This window comes from Scyliorhinus canicula, chromosome 13 (genome assembly GCF_902713615.1).
Source record: "Scyliorhinus canicula chromosome 13, sScyCan1.1, whole genome shotgun sequence".
Lineage (NCBI taxonomy): Eukaryota > Metazoa > Chordata > Chondrichthyes > Carcharhiniformes > Scyliorhinidae > Scyliorhinus > Scyliorhinus canicula.
The window spans coordinates 135,269,062-135,291,807 of record NC_052158.1 but is presented as its reverse complement, the minus strand read 5'-3'; the positions used below and the strand labels follow the sequence as shown (position 1 = coordinate 135,291,807).

Below are 22,746 nucleotides of genomic sequence, written 5' to 3'. Positions count from 1 at the left end.
TAACTTTTAGCATGTCAACAGTTCATGGGAACCGTACAACTAACTTGCAGCTTCTTTCTTTGCAGGTTTTCAAGGATCAATTGGTGACCCAGGTCGTCAAGGGCCTCCTGGAGCTTCAGAAAACGGAGCTCCTGGCTCTCCAGGCTTTTCGGGTATTCCAGGAGAAAAAGGTCCACCTGGCGATTCATACGATGGTCCATCAGGGGCTCCTGGACAATTTGGCAGGAGAGGCCCAACAGGTGCAAGTGGAGATACTGGGAGTCCAGGACCTCCAGGAAGGCAAGGTAAAGATCAAAAGACAGCTCTTTTCTTTTTTTTTTCATTTTCTACGAAACAATTTGGTCTGAGGGTTAATGCTTAATTGCTAATAATGAAGTTTAATGTCTTCAACTGGTTATCACTCTACTTATTTGGAAACTTCACCCCACTTCAGCCCAACACAGTATAGGATATAGAACCAATAACACCAAATTTGCAATGAGATTATTGGCTATTGGAATAACACCTGTGAACAATATACTACATTTATGCTACAATTGGAGCAGTACTTTCTGCAGAACATGTTTACTTATGACATGTCTCTGATCTAACAGGTTAACACTTTTAAAACTGTGGAAAAGTAAATGATGCCAATTTGTAATTAGGTTGAGCCAGCTCAAACATGTTTCATAGGGTAGCATGGTGGCACAGTGGTTAGCACTGTTGCATCACGGCGGCAAGGTCCCAGGCTCGATTCCCGGCTTGGGTTGCTGTCTGTGCGGAGTCTGCACATTTTCCCCATGTCTGCGTTGGTTTTCTCCGGGTGCTCCAGTTTCTTCCCACAAGACATGCTGTTAGGTAATTTGGACATTTTGAATTCTCCCTCTGTGTACCCGAACAGGTGCCGGAATCTGGCAACTAGGGGCTTTTCACAGTAACATTATTGCCGTGCTAATGTAAACTCACTTGTAACAATAATAAAGATTATTATTATTAACAGTGGTGTTTGTCTTGTTATGCTCTTGGCATAGCATAAGCGGCTTCCTTGTTGTGCACTCTGACAAAGGAAGGTTTGGACTTGGAGATAACTTCAACACGTTTATTAAACTGTTTACAATTCTTCTACTCGGGTTCGCCACTACTGTTAATCCTTCTATAGCTACTCAGACTGACTAACCAGTCTGCTACAATCCACGTGGTGGGTGTGATATTGAATCAACCCTGTGTCTCTACTCACTGACTGTCTCCACTGGAAAGAGGAAGATCATGAGTGTTGTGTCCTTTAGACATGGGTTGGTGTAATGCCCTCCTGTGGTGGTGTCACCTCAGTGTGTATCGTGAATGCACATTGGTTGTGTCCTATCTAACTGATCTATTGGTTGAGTGTCTGTGTATCATGTCTCTGGTGTTCCCTTTAGTGTCTAGCTAGTCTACATGTATTTACATTATCCCCATGTGTATTTACAGTGAAGCATATCACCACAGTATTCTCTTGGTTTGGCTGGGAATCTGGGAGATTGTGTGGAAGCATGAATGCATGTGGCAATCCTGAATACTGAATAGAGGAATACTGAAAGGAGAGATTGAAATCCTGGGAGTGGATCAAAACCTCTCTCATCTCCTTCCTCATTGTCTCCATGTATTTTGTAAACTGCCTTTCGAATTCCGCAGCCATTACCTTGGTTATTTCTTCAGCCATAAGCAATGCAGCCTCCCCGATGCTCCAGCCTCCATTTACCTTGGTGACCCCGCGGTGACCTTTCTACGGCCCGACGAACTTTCAGCTGTTTTCACAGCCGTTTTCTTACTGGACATTGACATATCCCTTCCCTGTACTTTCTCCTGGCCTTCACCGCCTTCGCTGCCCCTAGGACCGGGCGTCAATCCCCGACAATGCCATTCTCGAACGGGAGCCCTCCAACGCGCGGCTGCCTCCCGCCCGCCAACGCGCGGCTGCCTCCCGCCCGCCAACGCGCGGCTGCCTCCCGCCCGCCAACGCGCGGCTGCCTCCCGCCCGCCGTCACCGGAAGTCAGCCGTCACCGCTTCTTCAATAGCCTTGGTGAGATCTTTTCACAGTTGTTCCCTCTGCTGCTAGGATTCAGCTTTCATAAAGGCCCTCAAGTCAGCTTGAGGCCTTTAAGCTCGCCCTTCCCCCGCCTGCATGCTGGAAGAGGCTTTTGTCTTTGCTGCAGCTTCAGCCAAATCTTTCACTCTTTCTGCGGGTCTGGTAACCAAGAAACATACCATTCCTGGGGGAAAGTACTTCTCCAACATTCACCTACGCCTGTTCATCAAAATTCCACCCAGTGTTGATTTAAAAAGAGCTCTTTTCTGTAACCTTGGGCAGGGGCTGCCTTGTGTGTGACCACTTACTCCATGGTGCACACCGGAAGCCAATTATATCTTATTTCTAATGGACATATGTTTTTGTTGCATATTATTTTGATAGAAGTTAATTGGCAGCCTTGTGACTTTATTCATCTATGTCTTGAAACATGGAGCCAAGGTTCCAATCTAGGACCTGTCTGTCCAGTAGTAATATCAGCTGGGAACATAACAGGAGATATCAAGTCCATTGGGGGAGGGTGCCCCTACTGAGAAGAGGGCTTCCGATGGAGGCTAAGGGGTTATTAGGTTAGGGCTGGGAAGTGGGCTTGGGTGGAGTGCTCTTTCAGAGGGTCGGAGCAGACTCAATGGCCTCTTTCTGCACTGTAGGGATTCTATTGGCACGATTCAACAGGAGAAAAGCAGAATCCCGTTTTGGCCGCATTTAGCGGTGTTTCCCGGCATCTTCAGCTCTGAGAAACATTGCCCTATTTAACGGGACTTTGCCATTTTTTTGGTCTCAGTAAGGAACACCCGGCTGAGGCTACACTTACCTCATTTCCTGCACTGATGAGCTCAGTTTGCCAGCGCAGGAAAATGACTCGCGGATCGGGGTGCTATTTTTAAATGCCTCCCAATCTTTCAACCCCTCTCATTGCCCCCAGAGGCCTCTGAACCCCCCCACCCCCCCACCCTCCGCTGCACCCAACGTATCTTTTAGGGAGTCCTCAAGCCCCTCTTCACATCACGTCTTAAGGACAATGCACCCCTGGATTCGATTCCTGGCATGGGCAACCTCACACCCAGGCACCCTGGCACTGCCATTTGGGTTAGATGCCTGTAAGCACAATCTTAACAAAGTCACTGATACATTTATGTTCTGTTAACGATTTTGTTAAAATGAAGCACACAGGAAATTAAACAGTAACATATCACACTCAAGGGATTTCTTTGCGGATCAGACTAAATTTAGCACTTTATGTGCTTACAGGAAGCTAATGGCAAATGTGTGTACATTGTGTATCGTGTGGAGTTCATTCACCCTAAATCAATTTAACATCTGTTCCAAAATAGCAGAATGAAGAACTTAAGGTGAACATATTAAATGTTCCCACAGTGCATTTTCTGGGCAGTAGTTCTCAAATCACAGCATGACTTCTTTGTATTCTAAGTAATAATTATTAGTTGTTCCCATTATTCTTAGGGCGCAATGGAGTTCCGGGATTCCCAGGAAGTAAAGGATTCCAAGGTGATCGAGGCCTGACTGGTCAACCAGGGAATCCTGGTCCACCAGGTTTCCCTGCGGAGAAAGGAGAATCAGGTCCAATTGGACCTCCAGGACGTCCGGGTTTACATGGCCCCCAAGGTGATGGATATTTGATTTGATTTGATTTGATTTGATTTGATTTATTGTCACACCTACCGAAGTACAGTGAAAAGTATTTTTCTGCGCCGAGGGAGCGTACACAGTACGTACATAGCAGACAAAAAGAATAATCAACAGAGAACATTGACAAATGGTTCATCAATGTTCCCTGGATATTTGGAACATTTGGCATAATTGGGGAAGTCACACATGCAGAAACCATTTCACAGCAGAAGATGATGGTCACAGTTGTAACCTCACCCCACAACAGGTGGGAGGGGGTCAGGGGGATTAGAAGCTTAAAATCCTGTAACATGATCCAGACTCACAGTGTACCCAGCTGTCACTATTTTTACGGCTGGCCCTCCGGTCCCTCAAGCAAATCTTCTCCAATGATTAGCCTATAGTGGCTGGCAAATCAATAATTCAAGGCCTTCTTCCTCACCACCTGCTAACACCTTCAGCTAACAATCTCTTCCCCTTCCTTGTCTCCATCGATCCCAATTCTGATTCCGCTTCACCCACCACTTCTCCCCAATGAACTATCGTAGTCCACCCTCCATCGAACCATTTAGTCCAACTAGTCTGCACCAACCCTCTGAAAGAGCCCCTCGCTACACCACCTAACCTCCACATCTCTGGATGCTATGGAGAAATTTAGCATGGCCAGTCCACTTAACCTGCACATCTTTTGACTGTGAGAGGAATCCGGAGGAAACCCACGCAGACACGGGGAGAAAGTGCAAACTCCACACAGACAATCATACGAGGCCAGAATTAAACCGGGGACACAGGCGCTGTGAAGCAGCAGTGCTAACCACTGTGCCACCAAGTCGCCCCAAGCTCCCGCCTGATTTTGAGTTCAATTTCCTTCCCTTCTCCTGCATGATCTCTCCTGTTTGTCGCCTACTTTCCCAAAAGTTCCCAGCCGGCAGCTCTATCAATCTGGGCCAGCTGATAGTTTTGGAGATTTCTGACTTTCCAACCCAGAACCAGACTTCCCTTGCTCACTGCCCTTGCCTCCGCTCAAATATCAAATGCCTATTTCACTTTACGGAGGCTCCCCCATTAATGGTTTCAGCTTCTTCCTTAGATGTTTGTTTCAATAGCCTCCTGTGTTCCAAGTGACTTGATTAGATATAGAATTTGTTCAGAGTCTTTGTTGAGTTCACATGGCAACCATTTCCTTAGCATCTAAAATGTTGCCTCCGAGCTTCTGCCTTACAAAGTTCAGATCCACATCTTACATCTTGAATACACGATCTCATTGAAAGTCTTATATAATGCACACTTTCAGTAACTGGCTTCCTTCCTGCAATGTTTTTCTCATTAGACTTTCTTCAAAAAACACCACTGTTTTAAAAGTTGCCCCAGTAAACACATTGGAGTAGATATTAAAAATATACTTTAATCCTGCTACTATTTTTTAAACTAATGTAAGCAATTCTTTTTTTCCAATTAAGGGGTAATTTAGCGTGGCCAATCCACCTAACCTGCACATCTTTTGGGTTGTGGGGGTGAGACCCACGCAGACACTGGGAAACTGTGCAAACTCCACACGGACAGTTACCCGGGGCCAGGATCGAACCCGGGTCCTTGGAGCTGTGAGGCAGCAGTGCTAACCACTGGGCTACCATGCTGCCCTAATCCTGCTATTGAGACTGCCATTCTATTGTTTTCTTGTTTGCTGCGAAACACAATCTGATTAACCTACAACTTTGTGGTTTATTGTTGGATATATACCTTTGAATTGCCTTTTCGAGAATAGTGTACCTGATATGAATAATGGAAATATTAGGTAAGAGAGTATTCGATGCATTTATGCCTCATGGGGCTGCACTTTACATCTGCAAATCAGGTGACCTGGACCCCCAAACCCCTGTGCAAATATAGAGTAGGGCGTGATCATGTTGCGTCGGCAATACAACATCATTACGCCTCTCCCCAAAACTATGGGAGGCGAGCAAGCATGGAGATCTGCAGCCTGTCGGCCATTTTCAAATGATTAATTAACAATTGAGCATTTTGATGACCCAGTCATCAGAAACTTTCTGTTGTCCTCTGCATTCTTTGGCCACCTATGCTTGGCTCTTGACTGCCCTCGGGGACGGGTAATAAATGCTTAAATGCTCATCCAGCCATCGATGCTCACATCCCATGAATGAATAAAAGCTGTGAAAAATTTGGGGAGTGTAATATGGCAGCTATGACGTGGTGGCACAATGGTAGGAGAAAGGACTTGCAGTCAGAGCCATGGCAGGTGGTAGCAGCAGAGTGTTGGTGAAGGTGACAGTATCTGCATGTTTAAAAACTTAAAAACAAAACAGACATTCGGAGAGGGGGGGGGGGGCAGGGGGGCCTTTAAACTTGTCACCGTGACTGACTCACTGTTTGCCGCATTATCCTTCTGCTGCGTGACTTTGCATTATACAGTTCCGATTGGGAGCAGAGCCCTCTCCTGGCCTCCTTCCTCCAGATGGTCACAAGTTGGCCATCCGACAACACTGAGTTGGTGAGTTCAAGAGCCAGAGGACCATTGAGTGTCCATTCCACCTTCCATACCTCACCAAAAAGCATAAAATCCAAGACAATATCGCGCTTTGGGCGTGTTTTATTTTAATGTGTAGCTATGCCAAAACCGCTGAGTATTTAATGTTTTTCCTGTTTCAGGTATATCTCTGAAAGGATTTTTAGGAAATCCAGGTCCCTTAGGCCCAACAGGGTTAAAGGGAGTTCAAGGAATTCCTGGAAATCCGGGAATACCTGGTTCAATTGGCATGCAAGGCCAGCCAGGTCCTGTGGGAAACGGCGGAACACCAGGATTTCCTGGTCCAATAGGTAGGTTATGTTGAGTTCCGCATATTTCCTGATAGTAAATCATTTAGCAAACTCTTGCATTTTAACAATCAGCTCTTCATTCTTTCTCACCCTTCAGGTGCTGAGTATTCATCCAACTAAACTATTGGGGGGCAAATCAGATGAATATTATTCAGAATGCAAATTATTCACATAACCCTCCCCCCTACTGCAAAGCGCCTAATACTTATATTTACTCCTTGAGTTTCCTCTTTTCCTGAGAGTAGTTATTAACATCTTGCCCAGCAGCTAATAAAAATCTTGAAGGAACATTATTTGGTAATTTTGTAAAAAAGCTTGAGAAAATCACATATTTGCGAGAGAAAGTGGAAACCCTGCCAATCAAAAGGAGGCCACTCGGCCCATCCGGTCTGCAACGACCTTCCGAAAGAGCACCCCACCTAAGTCCACTCCCCTGCCCTTTCCCCATAACCCTACCGAAGATAAACATCTCTGGATACTAGGAGGCAATTTAGCACGGCCAATCCACCTAACCTGCACATCTACATTATTTTGTTGTTTGCACAACTGGCAGACTTCCACCTAAACAGGCTTTGGGTGTAGGAATTGATTTGGTCATGTGAAAATCAGAGTTGAACTTCTAACACGATAATGTAAGATTGCACCTGGACAGTCTGTTGATGGTTGTACAGTGAGGATGTAAAAATGTTTCTCCCTGCTCCCCCCCATAAATATTCTCCCTCCCATGGTTCAAGGGGCTCTAGATTTTCTGTAGTACTTCAAGCAAGTGATTATTTCTAACATGAAAGTCGTACTCATGTTGGTACTATGCTCAGCAACAGGGCTAGCACAGCTAGGCCCAATCCTGGTCCACCCTACACACACACATGTGTATCATACACAGACACATTATACACACACACAATCACATATCTCACACACACATCACATATAACACACACGCAATCCCATGTCAAACATGTGATGCACCATCGATTGCACGCGAGGCGAGTGATTTACCAATGTCAGGCTTTAATTAACTAGAACACAGCCTGGCGATCGTCTACAGTGGAAAGGGACGATCGTCAGGCTTCTGAGCATTTATACCTTGTTGATAGAGGCGTGGTTAACTCAGCCTCTCGGCCAATCGGTCGAGAGGCACATGACCGACCAGGGCCAATGGTAAGCCGACGTTCTGGCCCAATGGCAGACGAGTATGCAGATCATATCATCACAACATGCAGTCCCTCCTATAACAAACATGCAATCCTGTAACACACACAAACACAATCCCATTTCACACATGCAATCCCATATCACCTGTCACTCACATCACAAGCACACAACCCATCGATTTTCCAGTTTCTATCAGTCCCCTACGTTATTCCAGATGAAATCAGTTCAGATTCTAAATCAAGCCTGCAACAATTACTCACCAGGCGAAAATCACTCAGCCATTTGACGGGAAGAGGAAAGCTAAAAAAATGAGTTATTGATTGTAATTATTATATTTACAGGTGATGGCTGTAATAGCTTACTGAAAAGTGCACTTTCTATGATGTGAGATCATTCACTTATTGAACGTATTATTTTCATGGATTAGGCAGAAAAGGGAGCCAAGGTATTCGGGGATTTCTAGGAGCACCAGGTCCACAAGGACTTCCAGGAATTCCTGGACAACCAGGACTACGAGGAGATGAGGGAATAAAAGGCCCGGTTGGAGAAAGAGGGATTAAAGGAAGCAATGGTACGAAGCATTGAATTTTCTTTTTACTTTAAGAATATCATGAATGTATAATGGTATTTTCTTCAGGTTTATTAACTGAATTATCAGTGGAGTTATTTAATTACAGCGAGCAGCATTTTTGTTATTACAATAAATGAAGATTCTTTTGTCTTTAAAGGTGGATTGCGACGCGATGATTATGAATTATTTCTCCCTCTTGCCCTCTCTCTCTTTCTTCACTTAAAAAAAATTGTTTCTTTCTTTACATCTGCATCACAGATCACTCTTCAACCACACCCTTTGCATTCACTGATTGGAAGAGTGTGATGTGGTTAATTTTCCATGTCTCACTTTGTACTTACCTTTTGCATAGTCGAAGTTCATAGAATGGCCCAATTTATATGATGAAAACAACATGCAAGAAATTGCCACAATTTTAGGCCATTTTTTAGTGGAGAGGGTTTTGAAAATAATTGTAGTTATTATCCTCCAAGCAAGCTGCACTTGCATGTTTAAAAAAGAAATGAGAGGAAAGATTGTTAAATACTAACCAAGTTGTTTTCTTGAAGAGCGAAAACAATGAACAATTTGTTAGCCAGTCCTGGTCGTTCATGAATACCTTGCGTGTTGTTCTGGTTCCTGGTCCTAAGCGTGCAATAATGACTATCTGGCATAGGTCCTCAGATTGTAACAAGAGGGAGAGTATCAGACATAAACTACATATCAAGAATGAGCTTTTCAAAAAGAGATAATGGAGTGGTCATTTGCAAAAATCAGGTTAGATTAGAGGAGGCTACTCAGAAGTTGTTTTGTTTGATGCAGCAAGATGATGTGAGAAGTGCAGTAAGCTCATTACATTGCAGTGTTAGAACGCAAGTTAGTATGGTTTGAATTCAGTGAGCGTGCTCACAACTATTGATATGTTTGTTTCTTGTCTGGAACCTGATACAGCTCAACAATTTATATTGAGTTTCATCTTTCAAAGTGTTTGCTCAGTCCAGCTTCAAAAATATCGAACTGGTATGCGAGGGTTCGTGTCCAAAACAGGAATATCCATTTCAGATCGAAGGGAGGTAGTCTCGTTTATACTCTTGCGTAGTTAGATATTAGGCCATAGGGGCAAAGAAAGAACAAAGAAAAGTACAGCACAGGAATAGGCCCTTCGGCCCTCCCAGCCTGCGCTGACCATGCTGCCCGTCTAAACTAAGATCTTCTACACTTCCTGGGTCTGTATCCCTCTGTTCCCATCCTATTCATGTATTTGTCACGAGGCTCCTTAAACGTCACTATTGTCCCTGCTTCCACCACCTCCTCCGGCAGCGAGTTCCAGGCACCCACCACCCTCTGTGTAAAAAACTTGCCTCATACATCTCCTCTAAACCTTGCCCCTCGCATCTTAAACCTATGCCCCCTAGTAATTGACCCCTCTACCCTGGGAAAAAGTCTCTGACTATCCACTCTGTCTATGCCCCTCATAATTTTGTAGACCTCTATCAGGTCACCCCTTGTGGTGAATGTATTCACCTAAGTATGCTGTCTGTATAGTGCTGCGACCTATGACTTTGTACTGGAACCCCGGTGGACTCCGCTTCTGGCTCCGCCCTCCCCGGGGCGATATACAGACCGGCCACCTGTGGGTGGCACTCATTTGTACAGCAGACACTGGCAGGCGAGTTCTCATGGTTTCGTAGTGAATTGACGGTATAACAATTTATTATCCAGAGACAGAACCATGGAAGCCGCTCTCAAGCCAGATAAACTCGAGCTCGACGCGCGAACGACAGAAGCCAAAGAGATCGTCGAACATTGGCTTCGCTGTTTCGAGGCCTACCTTGACTCCTCCGCAACGTCACCCTCTGAAATCCTCAAATTGCGACTCCTCCTCACACGGGTGAGCCATCGAATCTCCGTGATGATAGAGAAAGCTGCCACGTATGAGGCGGCGGTCGCGACCCTCAAGGCGCATTTCGTGAAACCTGTAAACGATGTATTCGCGCGACACGTCCTCACTACTCGCCGTCAATGTGCCAGGGAAACGCTGGACAGGTACCTGGAAAACCTGACCCTACTCGCGAAGAACTGCAGCTATCGGGATGTGACGGCGGAGGAACACATGAAGCTACAGATCCGGGACACCTACGTGGCTGGGGTCTGATCTAACTATATCAGGCAGCGTCTGCTGGAAAATGGGACCACTGATCTGCAGGACACGGTAAAACTAGCCACCTTGTTAGAGGGGCCCACCAGAGCCTCAGTGCGTTCCCCATGGACCAGGCGAACCCCTCGTGGACACCATCGTCGCGGCTCCCGTTGGACATGACTACGTCACAGGCTTGAGCCGCGCGGCTGCCCATCCAGACCGGAGAACCGCAGTGCTACTTCTGCAGCCAGGGTCAACACCCCCGGCAGTGGAAGCCATAGTGGAAGCCGTGCGGCACTGGAGGCACTAGCTAGCCGGGAGGAGATTCACCCTCGTCACCAATCAACGATCGATAGCCTTTATGTTTGACAACGCACAACGGGGCAAAATTAAGAATGACAAAATCTTGAGGTGGAGGATTGAACTCTCCACCTACAATTACGCTATCAAGTATCGTCCTGGGAAGCTCAATGAGCCCCCAGAAGCCCTATCCCGCGGCACATGCACCAGCGCACAAGATAGCTGACTTCGGGCTATCCACGATGACCTCTGTCACCCGGCTTACCCACTTTATTAAGGCCCGCAATCTGCCCTACTCCACTGAGGAGGTCAAGGCCATGACCAGGGACTGCCAAGTCTGCACGGAGTGCAAACCGCACTTCTACCGGCCAGACAAGGCCCACCTGGTAAAGGCCTCCCGGCCCTTTGAGCGCCTCAGTATTGACTTCAAAGGGCCCGTCCCCTCCATCAACCATAATCTATACTTCCTAACTGTCGTTGATGAGTACTCCTGCTTCCCCTTCGCTGTCCCCTGCCCCGACATGACCTCGGCCACGGTTATAAAGGCACTGCACAGCATCTTCACACTGTTCAGTTTCCCTGCGTACATCCACAGCGACAGGGGCACATCGTTCATGAGCGATGAGCTGCGTCAGTACCTGCTCAGTAAGGGCATTGCCTCGAGCAGGACTACGAGCAAAAACCCGCAGGGAAACGGGCAGGTGGAGAGGGAGAACGCGACGGTATGGAAGGCCGTCCTTCTTGTCCTCCTGTCGATACGTCTCTGATCTCCCGCTGGTAGGAGTCCTCCCCGGCGCCCTCCACTCCATTAGATCACTCCTCTGCACAGCCACGAACGAGACCCCTCACGACCGTTTGTTTGTCTTCCCTAGGAAGTCCATCTCCGGGGTCTCGCTTCCATCCTCACTGACAACTCAGGGACCTGTCCTTCTCCGAAAGCTTACGAGGAGCCATAGACCGATCCCTTGGTCGAGAGGGTCCAGCTGCTGCATGCCAACGCCCAGTACACCTCCGTCGCGCACCAGGACGGATGGCAAGACACGGTCTCCCTACGGGACCTTGTGCCAGCAGGTTCCCCGCCAACGCCCCCCCCCCCCTCCCCGCTGCCTACCGCCACCCCCAGCGCCCCTTACGCACCTCTGGGTCTCATGTACTGTCCTGAGCCTGCACTGCCGCCACCCACCACCCCCCTGCCTACCCCCACCCCTCAACCTCCTCCGACACGCTGGACTGAAGCTCAAGCTCCAGACTACATGCCCCCGGAGTCGCCATCTGCAACAACCATGCCCGCTGCATCGCAGGAGCTGAGGAGGTCTAAAAGAATAATCCAGCCTCCGGACAGACTGAGTATTTGATGACCTCATGCCACCCCCACTGGACTTGATTTTTATAACAGGAGGTGAAAGTGGTGAATGTATTCACCTAAGTATGCTGTCTGTAGAGTGCTGTGACCTATGACCTTGTACTGGAACCCGGGTGGGCTCCGCCTCTGGCTCCGCCCTCACCGAGCAATATACAGATCGGCCACCTGTGGGTGGCACTCATTTGTACAGCAGACACTGCAGGCGAGTTCCTGGATAATAAAGCCTTATATTCACTCGTTCTCACGGTCTCATAGTCTATTGATGGTATAACACCCCTCAACCTCCGTCGTTCCAGTGAGAACAAACAGAGTTTATTCAACCTCTCATCATAGCTAATGCCCTCCAAACCAGGCAATATCCTGGTAAATCTCTTCTGCACCCCCTCTAAAGCCTCCACATCATTCTGGTAGTGTGGCGACCAGAATTGAACACTATACTCCAAGTGTTGGCCCCAGCCAATGATGGCAAGCATGCAGTATGCCTTCTTGACTACCTTCTCCACCTGTGTTGCCCCTTTCAGCGACCTGTGGACCTGTACACCCAGATCTCTCTGACTGTCAATACTCTTGAGGGTTCTACCATTCACTGTATATTCCCTACCTGCATTAGACCTTCCAAAATGCATTACCTCACATTTGTCCGGATTAAACTCCATCTGCCATCTCTCCGCCCAAGTCTCCAAACGATCTAAACCCTGCTGTATCCTCTGACAGTCCTCATCGCTATCCACAATTCCACCAACCTTTGTGTCGTCTGCAAACTTACTAATCAGACCAGTTACATTTTCCTCCAAATCATTTATATATACTACCAACAGCAAAGGTCCCAGCACTGATCCCTGCGGAACACCACTAGTCACAGCCCTCCAATCAGGAAAGCACCCTTCCACCCTTCCATTGCTACTCTCTGCCTTATATGAAGGGGCACACCCCTAAATATAAGACACACACTGCTTATAGCGGTGAGAAGGACCACTATGCAGCAGAACATCACACACAAGGTAAGAGGTAAGACCTCCGATTGATGAATGGTATCATAGGTGACCCTATCCTGTCCTTCGATCAGCTGAGTCCTTTAATGTAGCACACAACACTTTTCAATGAGCAAAATAGTCAACTAAAAAGGCACGGTGTTCCAGCCCGTCCGGCCAGCAGGATCTTCCAGTCCCGCCGAAAGTGACCCCCCCCGCCCCCGCAGTAGGTTATCCCCAGCAGCGGGTGGGCGAGCCATTCAAAACATTGTGGACTTTGGCGTGAGCTCGCCAGCGGCTATTGACGAGCTGTCTCCGTCCGCTGCCAGGAAACACGCGTGAGGGTGGGTGGGGGTACTTCCAGCTTGAGCAGTCCTGCTGTCCCAGAGAAAAAAAAAATTGTAGAACTTGATAGGTCAGTCAGACTTGTACTCCAAGTTACAGGATGAGTTCTGACTGGACTGTGGTTCTGTTTAAAGTGCTTCATGTTGGAGTAATAATTATCATGAAATTGAGTAAATCACGCAATTGTTACCGTGCAAGATCAGACTGGATCCTCGTTGGCTCTGTACTCACTTCCACATTGTCTTCCACGTGCAGCAGATATTTAGCACACTGATTCTTTGTAATATCAAAGTCAGTGGGAAGAAAACGTAACAGAAACAACTATGTCGCCATGGCGATTTTAATTACCGACCTACTCTCCACCAGGCTAAAATAGCCCCCTTTTGTTTCATTGTGGAAATCGAAGGAGATGATTTTAGCAGTGTCATTTTAACGCAGCCAGCAACGTGACACATAGCCCACAACTGACTACCAAATTATTTTGGTTGCCTGGTAGTAACTGGGCTGCTGTCATTCTTGACCTCTGCTGATTCTTTTGAAAATTAAAAACCTCCTGTCCTTCTGATCTATTTAAAAAATGTAATTTCAATGAAGGAATCTGAGGGGCTGCCATCATGTTTGGGGAGTTCAAACTGGTGATGTTATCACGCTGCTGAAAAATTATTGTTAAAAACAGGAACATTTTAATTGCTTTGTTTCAGGGGAACGAGGGGACCCAGGGGAAGACACGCTTACTCCGATCGTTTATGAAAAAGGCAGTTGGGGAATCTCCGGGTTTCCTGGTGAAGATGGATTTACAGGTCCACGTGGTAAGGAAAACTCCGCCTAACTAACTTTCAAATGTCTTAGGGTTTGGGTAAAGGATTATTTATTTAGTGATGGGTCACTTTTTGAAACAAATAGTTTATTCGTTCACTTCTGGAATGGGTTTGAACCCAGCAAAATGGGATAAAATGAGAGTCATTCTTGGCTGTGATAGTCAAAGACTAATTTGGGTGAAATGTTAAGCTACCTCCTGGTAAGTGCTGGAGGACAGCAGAAAACCCGACAGGCAACGGTTTAAAAGTATTTGATGTGGGAAGTTGAAAAACTTCTATCAGAGCCACGTGGCTCTGGCTGAGGTTTAAACGCACCTCTTAGAGATAAGGCATTGACTTATACCTGAACCTAGTGCCCAGTTGCAGCTATTTGTAATGTAGGGTGGGATTTTCCAGCACCCACTCCCTCTTCCCTGCGGCGTGTGTTCTGATGGCGGAGGCGGCACACCCCATTGGCTGCCAGCGTGATCTTCCGGTCCCACCGATGTCCACAGTATTTTGTGTGGTTCACCTGTCCCGCTGCCGGGGACGCTGTCGCAGGATGTCTCCTTCAGCGGAACCAGAAGATCCTGCCAGTGAGGAGGGCTGTAAAATCCTGCCCGTGGTTATAAAATGAAGGAGGAACAAAATGAATTTTTTTTAAAACGTGGGCTGGATTCCCCGTGGCCCGACACCGATAACTTAATCAGTAACCGGGAGGAGAATCCACTCCGACGCCCAAATCGAGGCTGGCACCGGTTTGATGTTGGTCAGCCGCGCTCCGGCCCCTCAGAAATGGCGTCAACGCATAGCACGCCGTTGCAACGGCATTGGCGCCTCATTGACCGGCCCTCCCACAATGCTCCGCCCCCGATGGCCTGACTTCTCGACGGGGCGGAATACATGTGGCCTCAGCCATGCGGGAACCCGGCTTGGCGGCTGCAGGCTGTGTCCAATGCCGTCACACTCAGCCGGGATCTGTGCCGCTGGCTGGGGGAGCTTCTGGGAGGGCTGGGAGACTGCTAGGGGTGGTCAGGGGGTGGGCTGTGGTTTGCAGATGGCGGATTGTGTCCGTGCATGGCTGCTGCCATGTTGTATGGCCCAACCATTGCAGGTCATCAATTGTGCACATGCTCAGCCACGGACCCGACCATTTTCAGCGCGGGAGCCGGGATTTTCACCCGGCGCTGCTGCTCGCCCCTCACTGATCCCGGAATCGGTGAGGGGTCGACGCCGATTTTTTCATCGTAAACCTCACGCGAATTCTCCGTTCGAGCTGGCACTTAACAGCTGAAACGGAGAATCAAACCTTATCTTTTTTTTAAAATAATTTTTATTGAAATTTTTCGATACAAACATTTACCCCTACTACATTTTAAATTATAACACAACAATCCCCCCCTGGAAAATCCTCCCCACGCCCTCCCCCACGCGCACCCCCCCACCCTCCCCCCCCCCCCCCCCCCCCCCCCCGCGCTACCAGTCTAGCAACCAAACCGTTTTTCCCTTTCTGCCGATGGCCTCGGGCAGTCATTGCCCGCGACCCCCCGCTGACGTGCTCCCTTCGTTGCTATCCCCCCCCCCCTCCCTTCCCCCCCCCCCCCCCCCCCTTTCTCCCCGGGTTGCTGCTGTTTCGGCCTCCAGTTCCTATCTCTGATCCAGAAAGTCAAGGAAGGGCTGCCACCGCCGGAAGAACCCCTGTACCGACCCTCTCAGGGCGAATTTGATTCTTTCCAATTGGATGAAGCTTGCCATGTTGTTTAACCAGGTGTTAACACTTGGTGGCCTTGTGTCCCTCCACTGAATCAAGATCCTTCTCCGAGCTACCAAGGACGCAAAGGCCAATATTCCGGCCTCCCCTGCCTCCTGTACTCCTGGCTCCACCCCAACCCCAAAAATCGCTAGCCCCCACCCTGGTTTGACCCTGGTTCCCACCACTCTCGATACCGTCCCCGCCACCCCCTCCCAGAACTCTTCCAGTGCCGGGCACATCCAGAACATATGTACATGGTTCGCAGGGCTTCCCGAACACCTAACACACCTGTCCTCACCCCCGAAGAACCGACTCATCCTAGTCCCCGTCATATGGGCTCTGTGCAGCACCTTAAATTGGATGAGGCCCAACCTTGCGCACGACGACGACGAATTGACCCTCTCTAAGGCATCCGCCCATGTCCCATCTTCTATCTGCTCTCCCAGCTCCGCTTCCCACTTGTCTTTCAGCTCCTCTATCGATACCTCCTCCACCTCCTGCATTATTTTGTAGATGTCCGAGACCTTCCCCTCTCCGACCCAGACCCCTGACAGCACCCTAACACTCACCCCTCTATCGGGAAGCAAGGGAAATCCTTCCACCTGTCGTCTGGCAAATGCCTTCACCTGCAGGTATCTAAACGTGTTCCCCGGGGGGAGCTCAAATTTCTCCTCCAGCTCTCCCAGGCTCGCGAACCTCCCCTCTATGAACATGTCCCTCAGTTGCCTGATGCCCGCCCTGTGCCAGCTCTGGAATCCCCCGCCAGTGTTCCCCGGGACAAATCTATGGTTCCCTCTCAGTGGCGCCGCCATCAGACCCCCCACTTCCCCCCTGTGTCGCCTCCACTGCCCCCAGATTTTCAGGGTGGCCGCCACTACCGGACTCGTGGTATACCTTGTGGGGGGGAGCGGCCATGGTGCCGTTACTAGCGCCCCCAGGCTTGTATTGCCGCAGGACGCCCTCTCCATACGTTTCCAAGCTGCCCCCTCCCCCTCCATCACCCACTTGCGCACCATCGATGCGTTCGCCGCCCAGTAGTATCCGGAAAGATTGGGTAGCGCTAATCCTCCCCTGTCCCTACTCCGTTCCAAGAAAATCCTTCTCACTCTAGGGGTGCCATGTGCCCACACATAGCCCATAATGCTGCTAGTTACCTTCTTGAAGAAGGCCCTGGGGAGAAAGATGGGCAAGCACTGAAACAGAAACAAGAACCTCGGGAGGACCGTCATTTTGACTGACTGCACCCTCCCTGCTAGCGACAGCGGTACCATGTCCCACCTCTTGAACTCCTCCTCCATCTGCTCCACCAGCCTTGAAAAGTTCAGCTTGTGGAGGGTCCCCCAGTTCCTTGCCACCTGCACCCCCAAGTACCTGAAGCTCTTTACTGCTCTCTTAAAGGGGAGCCGCCCAATTCCCTCCCCCTGATCTCCCGGGTGTATCACAAAGACCTCACTTTTACCCACATTTAATTTATATCCCGAAAAGTCCCCAAACTCCGCTAGTATTTCCATTACCTCCGGCATTCCCCCTTCCGGGTCCGCCACATATAACAACAAATCATCCGCATAGAGTGATACCCGATGTTCCTCCCCTCCCCTTGTCAGTCCTCTCCACCCCCCTGAACCCCTCAGTGCCATCGCCAACGGTTCGATCGCTAATGCAAATAGTAAGGGGGATAGGGGGCATCCCTGCCTGGTACCTCGATGGAGCCCAAAATACTCTGATCTCCTCCCGTTTGTAACCACACTCGCCATCGGGGCCGAATACAGCAGCTTCACCCACTTGATAAATCCCTCCCCAAACCCAAACCGTTCCAGCGTCTCCCACAGGTATTCCCACTCCACCCTATCGAATGCCTTCTCCGCATCCAGTGCTACCACTATCTCAGCCTCCCCCTCCACTGCTGGCATCATAATCACATTCAACAGTCTCCGGACATTTGTGTTAAGTTGTCGTCCCTTTACGAACCCCGTCTGGTCCTCATGGATTACCCCTGGCACACAATCCTCTATTCTGGTTGCCAGGACCTTTGCCAACAGTTTGGCATCTACATTCAAGAGGGAGATAGGCCTGTAGGACCCGCACTGTACAGGGTCTTTGTCCCGCTTCAGGATCAAGGAGATCAGGGCCTGTGACATTGTCGGGGGCAGAACCCCCCCCTCTCGCGCCTCATTGAAGGCTCGCACCAGCACTGGACCCACCAAGTCCACATACTTCTTATAAAATTCCACCGGGAACCCATCCGGCCCCGGCGCCTTCCCCGCCTGCATCTGGCCTATCCCTTTAACTAGCTCCTGCAGCTCTATCGGCGCCCCCAGCCCCTCCACCCGTTCCTCCTGGACCTTTGGGAACCTCAATCTATCGAGGAAGTTCTCCATTCCCCCCCTCCTCCTGGGCGGCTCAGACCGGTACAATTCCCTGTAGAAATCCCTGAAGACCCCGTTCACCTCTTGCCCCTTCTGCACTACGTTCCCTCCCTTCTCTCTCACTCCCCCAATCTCTCTGGCTGCATCTCGCTTGCGCAGCTGGTGTGCTAGCATCCTGCTCGCCTTTTCCCCGTACTCATAGACCGCGCCCTGTGCCCTTCTCCATTGCGTCTCCGCCTTCCTAGTGGTCAGTAGGTCAAACTGGGCCTGTAAACTGCGCCGCTCCCTCAACAGCCCCTCCTCTGGTGTCTCCGCATATCTCCTGTCCACTTCTATAAGTTCCCCCACCAGTCTCTCCCTCTCCTGCCTCTCCTTCCTTTCTCTGTGTGCCCTTATGGAGATCAGCTCTCCTCTGATCACTGCTTTCAGGGCCTCCCAGACTACCCCCACCTTCACCTCGCCCGTGTCGTTCGTGCCCAGATATCTCTCAATGCCCTTCCGGACCCTTCCGCACACCTCATCGTCCGCCAGCAGCCCCACATCCAGGCGCCACAACGGGCGCTGGTCCCGTGCTTCCCCCAGTTCTACCTCTACCCAGTGTGGTGCATGGTCCGAAATCGCAATGGCCGAGTACTCCGTGTCCTGCACTCTCGAAATCAGCCCCCTGCTCAGTACAAAAAAGTCTATTCTGGAGTACATCCTGTGGACGTGGGAGAAAAAAGAATACTCCCTCGCCCTTGGCCTGCCAAATCTCCAAGGGTCTACCCCCCCCATCTGCTCCATGAACCCCCTTAGCACCTCTGCCGCTGCCGGCCTCCTATTCGTCCTGGAACTCGATCTGTCCAGCCCAGGGTCGAGCACTGTATTGAAGTCCCCCCCCATGATCAGGCCCCCTGCCTCCAGACCCGGAATGAGGCCCAACAGGCGCCTCATAAAACCCGCGTCATCCCAATTCGGGGCATACACATTCACCAGCACCACATTCTCTCCCTGCAGCCTACCCTTCACCATCACGTACCTACCCTCCTTATCTGCTACCACCTGCGCCGCCACGAACGACACCCTCTTTCCCACCAAAATCGCCACCCCCCGGTTCTTTGCGTCCAAGCCTGAGTGGAACACCTGTCCCACCCACCCCCTTCTCAGGCGTACCTGGTCTACTACTCTCAAGTGAGTCTCCTGCAACATTGCCACATCCGCCTGCAGTCCCTTTAGGTGTGAAAAAACCCTTGCTCTCTTGACCGGCCCATTCAGCCCCCTCACGTTCCAAGTAACCAACCGGGTCGCGGAGCGACCTGTCCCTTTCCCCTGTCTATTAGCCATGTCCTGTCCCCTGTTCGCCCCGGGTCGACCCTCCCCTTCTGACCCGTTCCCCATGGCGATGGCCCCCCCCCCCCCTCTCTCCTCCCGTTCTTCCCTTCCCATCCTCGGCCTTTCCAGCAGCAACCCGGTATCCCCCCCTAACCCCCCCTCCCCCCCCCCCCCCCCCCCCCCGGCTAGGACCCCTCCTAGCCGCGGTGTATCCACCATCGTACTCCCGAGAGTCAGCTGATTTTCGCTGACCCGGCTGCCCCTGCCACACTCCGACTCCTCCCGATGTGGGGGGGGAGGGGCCTCCCCCCCCCTTGCCATCCCTCTCTGACCCCGCTTCAGCGCGGGAAAAGCCGCCATTGCTGGCCACACCCCACTCTTCTCTCCTCCCCCTTCCTCCGTCCCGCGCGCGGGAAACAGGGGAAAGCCCGCGCTTTCGCCCGGCCACACCCTACCCCGCCATCTTCAATTCCACCCCCGTCCCCATCCAAGCCCATAAAAAAGCCCCCTTAAAACGAGAGGAAGAAAAAAGAGAAAAAGAAAACCCGCATAACCAACTTGCACCCCCCCCGTCCCGCCTCCCCAACTTAACAATATAACAATATAAATAACAAATCTCAAATAAATACATAAATACATAACTATGCCTGCATAACTAAATAACTACCCAATAATAACGTATTTAACCATCACCCTCCATCGAACAGAACAGTAACCATAACCCTTAAAGAACAGATCAAAAAAAAAACAGTAAAAAAAAACAGTAAAAAAAAAAAAAAAGCCCCCCCTACAACAACAATAATTAAGGGAAGTTGGCAACGGGAAGAGACACACAAAAAGGAACAAAGAAACCCCCCATAACACAAGTTTCAAAGAAACCAAACGATCCATCAACTTTAACCAAGTTCCGACCTGGCCTAAGAAAGACATGGGCCACTTGATCAGTCAAGGGTACTCGGGCGGCCTCGACCGTCGGCGTTCCCAAGTTCTAGTTCAGGTCCAGCTTTTCCTCCCGAACAAAAGTCCATGCCTCCTCTGGGGTCTCAAAGTAATGGTGCTGGTCCTTGTAGGTGACCCACAAGCGCGCTGGCTGCAGCATTCCGAACTTGATCCTCTTTGCGTGCAGCACCACCTTCGTCCGGTTAAACCGGGCCCGCCGCTTTGCCACCTCCGCACTCCAGTCCTGATATATCCGCACCGTCGAATTCTCCCATTTGCTGCTTTTCTCCCTCTTGGCCCACCTCAGCACTTTCTCCCGATCACAGAAACGCTGGAATCGCACCAGCACCGCCCTCGGGGGCTCGTTCGCCCTAGGCCGCCTAGCCATGACCCGATATGCTTCTTCCAGCTCCAGAGGCGATGGACCGGCCCCCTCTCCCATCAGGGAGCTCAGCATCTCCGCTACATATTTCGGGAGATCAGGCCCCTCCAGGCCTTCTGCTAGGCCCAGGATCCTCAAGTTCTTCCGCCTCATTCGAGTGTCCAGCTCCTCAAAGCGGCTCTGCCATTTCAGGTGGAGTGCCTCGTGCACCTCCACCTTTCCCACGAGGACCGTGGCCTCCTCCTCCCTTGCAGTCATCTCCTGCTGCAGCTCTCTTATCGACGTCTCTTGGGTCGCCTGGGCCCCCATCAGCCTTGTGGTCGTCGCGTTCATGGACTCTAAGAGTTCCACTTTCAGCTCCGTAAAACACCGGAGGAGAGCGGCCTGCTGCTCCTCCGCCCATTTTCTCCAATCTTCTAGTGCGCCACCGGCCGCCATTTTGGTCCTCTTCCCCCGCTTTTTTCGGGGAGCTGCAGCCGCTTTTTTTGTCGCCCCACTCCGAGTACCGACCATAAAGTTGGTCTCACTCTCCTCAGGGAGCCTTCCCCCACCGGGATTCGTCTTTACAGTACCGTCGGGGCCCTCCAATCGGCCCTTAAACACCTTTGTCGCAGGAGCTGCCAAATGTGCGACTTAGCTGGTCATAGCCGCAACCGGAAGTCAGAATCAAACCTTATCATTCAGTGATGGGAACTGCTGTGTTCAGGATTTCAAGATGGGTGGCATTTCATGAAAGCCAATGACTTATATGATCCATGTCATAGATTTGGAAGAATAGGTTCGTGGACTAATGTTCGCCTAGTGCCAAAAGCGCTGCTGTGATACCATTACTTTTTGAACATGATCTTTAATAGTTTTTTCTTACAATGCACTAACAGTGTGATAACTTATTATTGGACTGTGAATGTGGAGAAGGTGTGGAGCTGGGTCAGGAGGGTTGATTCTCAGTGGGTCAGAATGGAGGAGAGTTTGAGCAGGGGGTCGGGATAGAAAGTGATAGCAACAGCGCCACTCCCGATGGCCCCGGGGAAATACTCAGGGACTCCGGTAATAATAGCTTCATTGAGAATTTGGAGGCAGTTTCACCAACACTTCAGGTTGGGGCATGGTCAAGGGAAATGCCGATTCGGGGGAACCACAGAATTGAGTCAGGGAAGTGGGATGGAAATTTTCGGAAATGGGAAGAGAAGGGGATTAAGACGCTAAAAGATTTGTTTCTTGGGGGTCGATTTGCAGGGTTAAAGGAGCTGGAAGCGAAGTATGGGCTGGAGCAGGGGGAAATGTTTAGATACATGCAGGTTCGAGATTTTGCTGGAAGGAGATACATTGCTGGAGAAGGTGCTGACGACAGCAGGACTGGAGAAGGGGATAGTGTCGGAGGTTTACGGAGCTATTTTTGAAGAGGAGAAGGCACCACTGAAAGGGATCACAGCAAAGTGGGAGGAAGAGTTGGGAGAGAATATGGAGGAGGGGGTCTGGTGTGAGGAGCTCCGGAGAGTGAACGCTTCCACCTCGTGTGCGAGGTTGGTGCTGATACAGCTGAAGGTGGTATATAGAGCACACCTCAGAAGGGTGAAGATGAGCCGGCTCTTTGAAGGAGTAGAAGATGTGTATGAACATTGCGGGAGGGACCCCGCTAATCACGTTCATAGGTTTTGATCCTGTCCAAAGCTGGAGGATTACTGGAAGGAGGTTTTTAGGGTAATCTCTAAAGTGGTGCACGTGAAACTGGACCTGGGCTCTCAGGAGGCCCTTCCGGGGCTGGAAATGGGTGCGGAGACAGATGTTGTAGCCTTCGCCTCATTGATCGCCCGAAGGCGGATCCTGTTGGGATGGAGAGCAGCCTCTCCACCCTGTGCCCTGGT

At 50.2% G+C, this 22,746-nt stretch overlaps 1 protein-coding gene across 2 annotated transcripts in view; it reads left to right on the top strand.

Moving 5' to 3' along the window:
* Positions 1 to 22,746, top strand: part of LOC119975939 (collagen alpha-4(IV) chain-like) — a 244,340-nt gene that overhangs the window by 149,125 nt on the left and 72,469 nt on the right. For both annotated transcript variants that reach the window (XR_005462836.1, XM_038815903.1), the window contains exons 28-32: positions 66 to 284; positions 3,510 to 3,671; positions 6,342 to 6,509; positions 8,092 to 8,235; positions 14,035 to 14,142. Coding sequence is in view for 1 of the 2 variants with exons in the window: in XM_038815903.1 (XP_038671831.1) it covers positions 66 to 284; positions 3,510 to 3,671; positions 6,342 to 6,509; positions 8,092 to 8,235; positions 14,035 to 14,142 (801 nt within the window). In the remaining variant the exon portion in view is untranslated. The remainder of the gene's footprint in view (positions 1 to 65; positions 285 to 3,509; positions 3,672 to 6,341; positions 6,510 to 8,091; positions 8,236 to 14,034; positions 14,143 to 22,746) is intronic.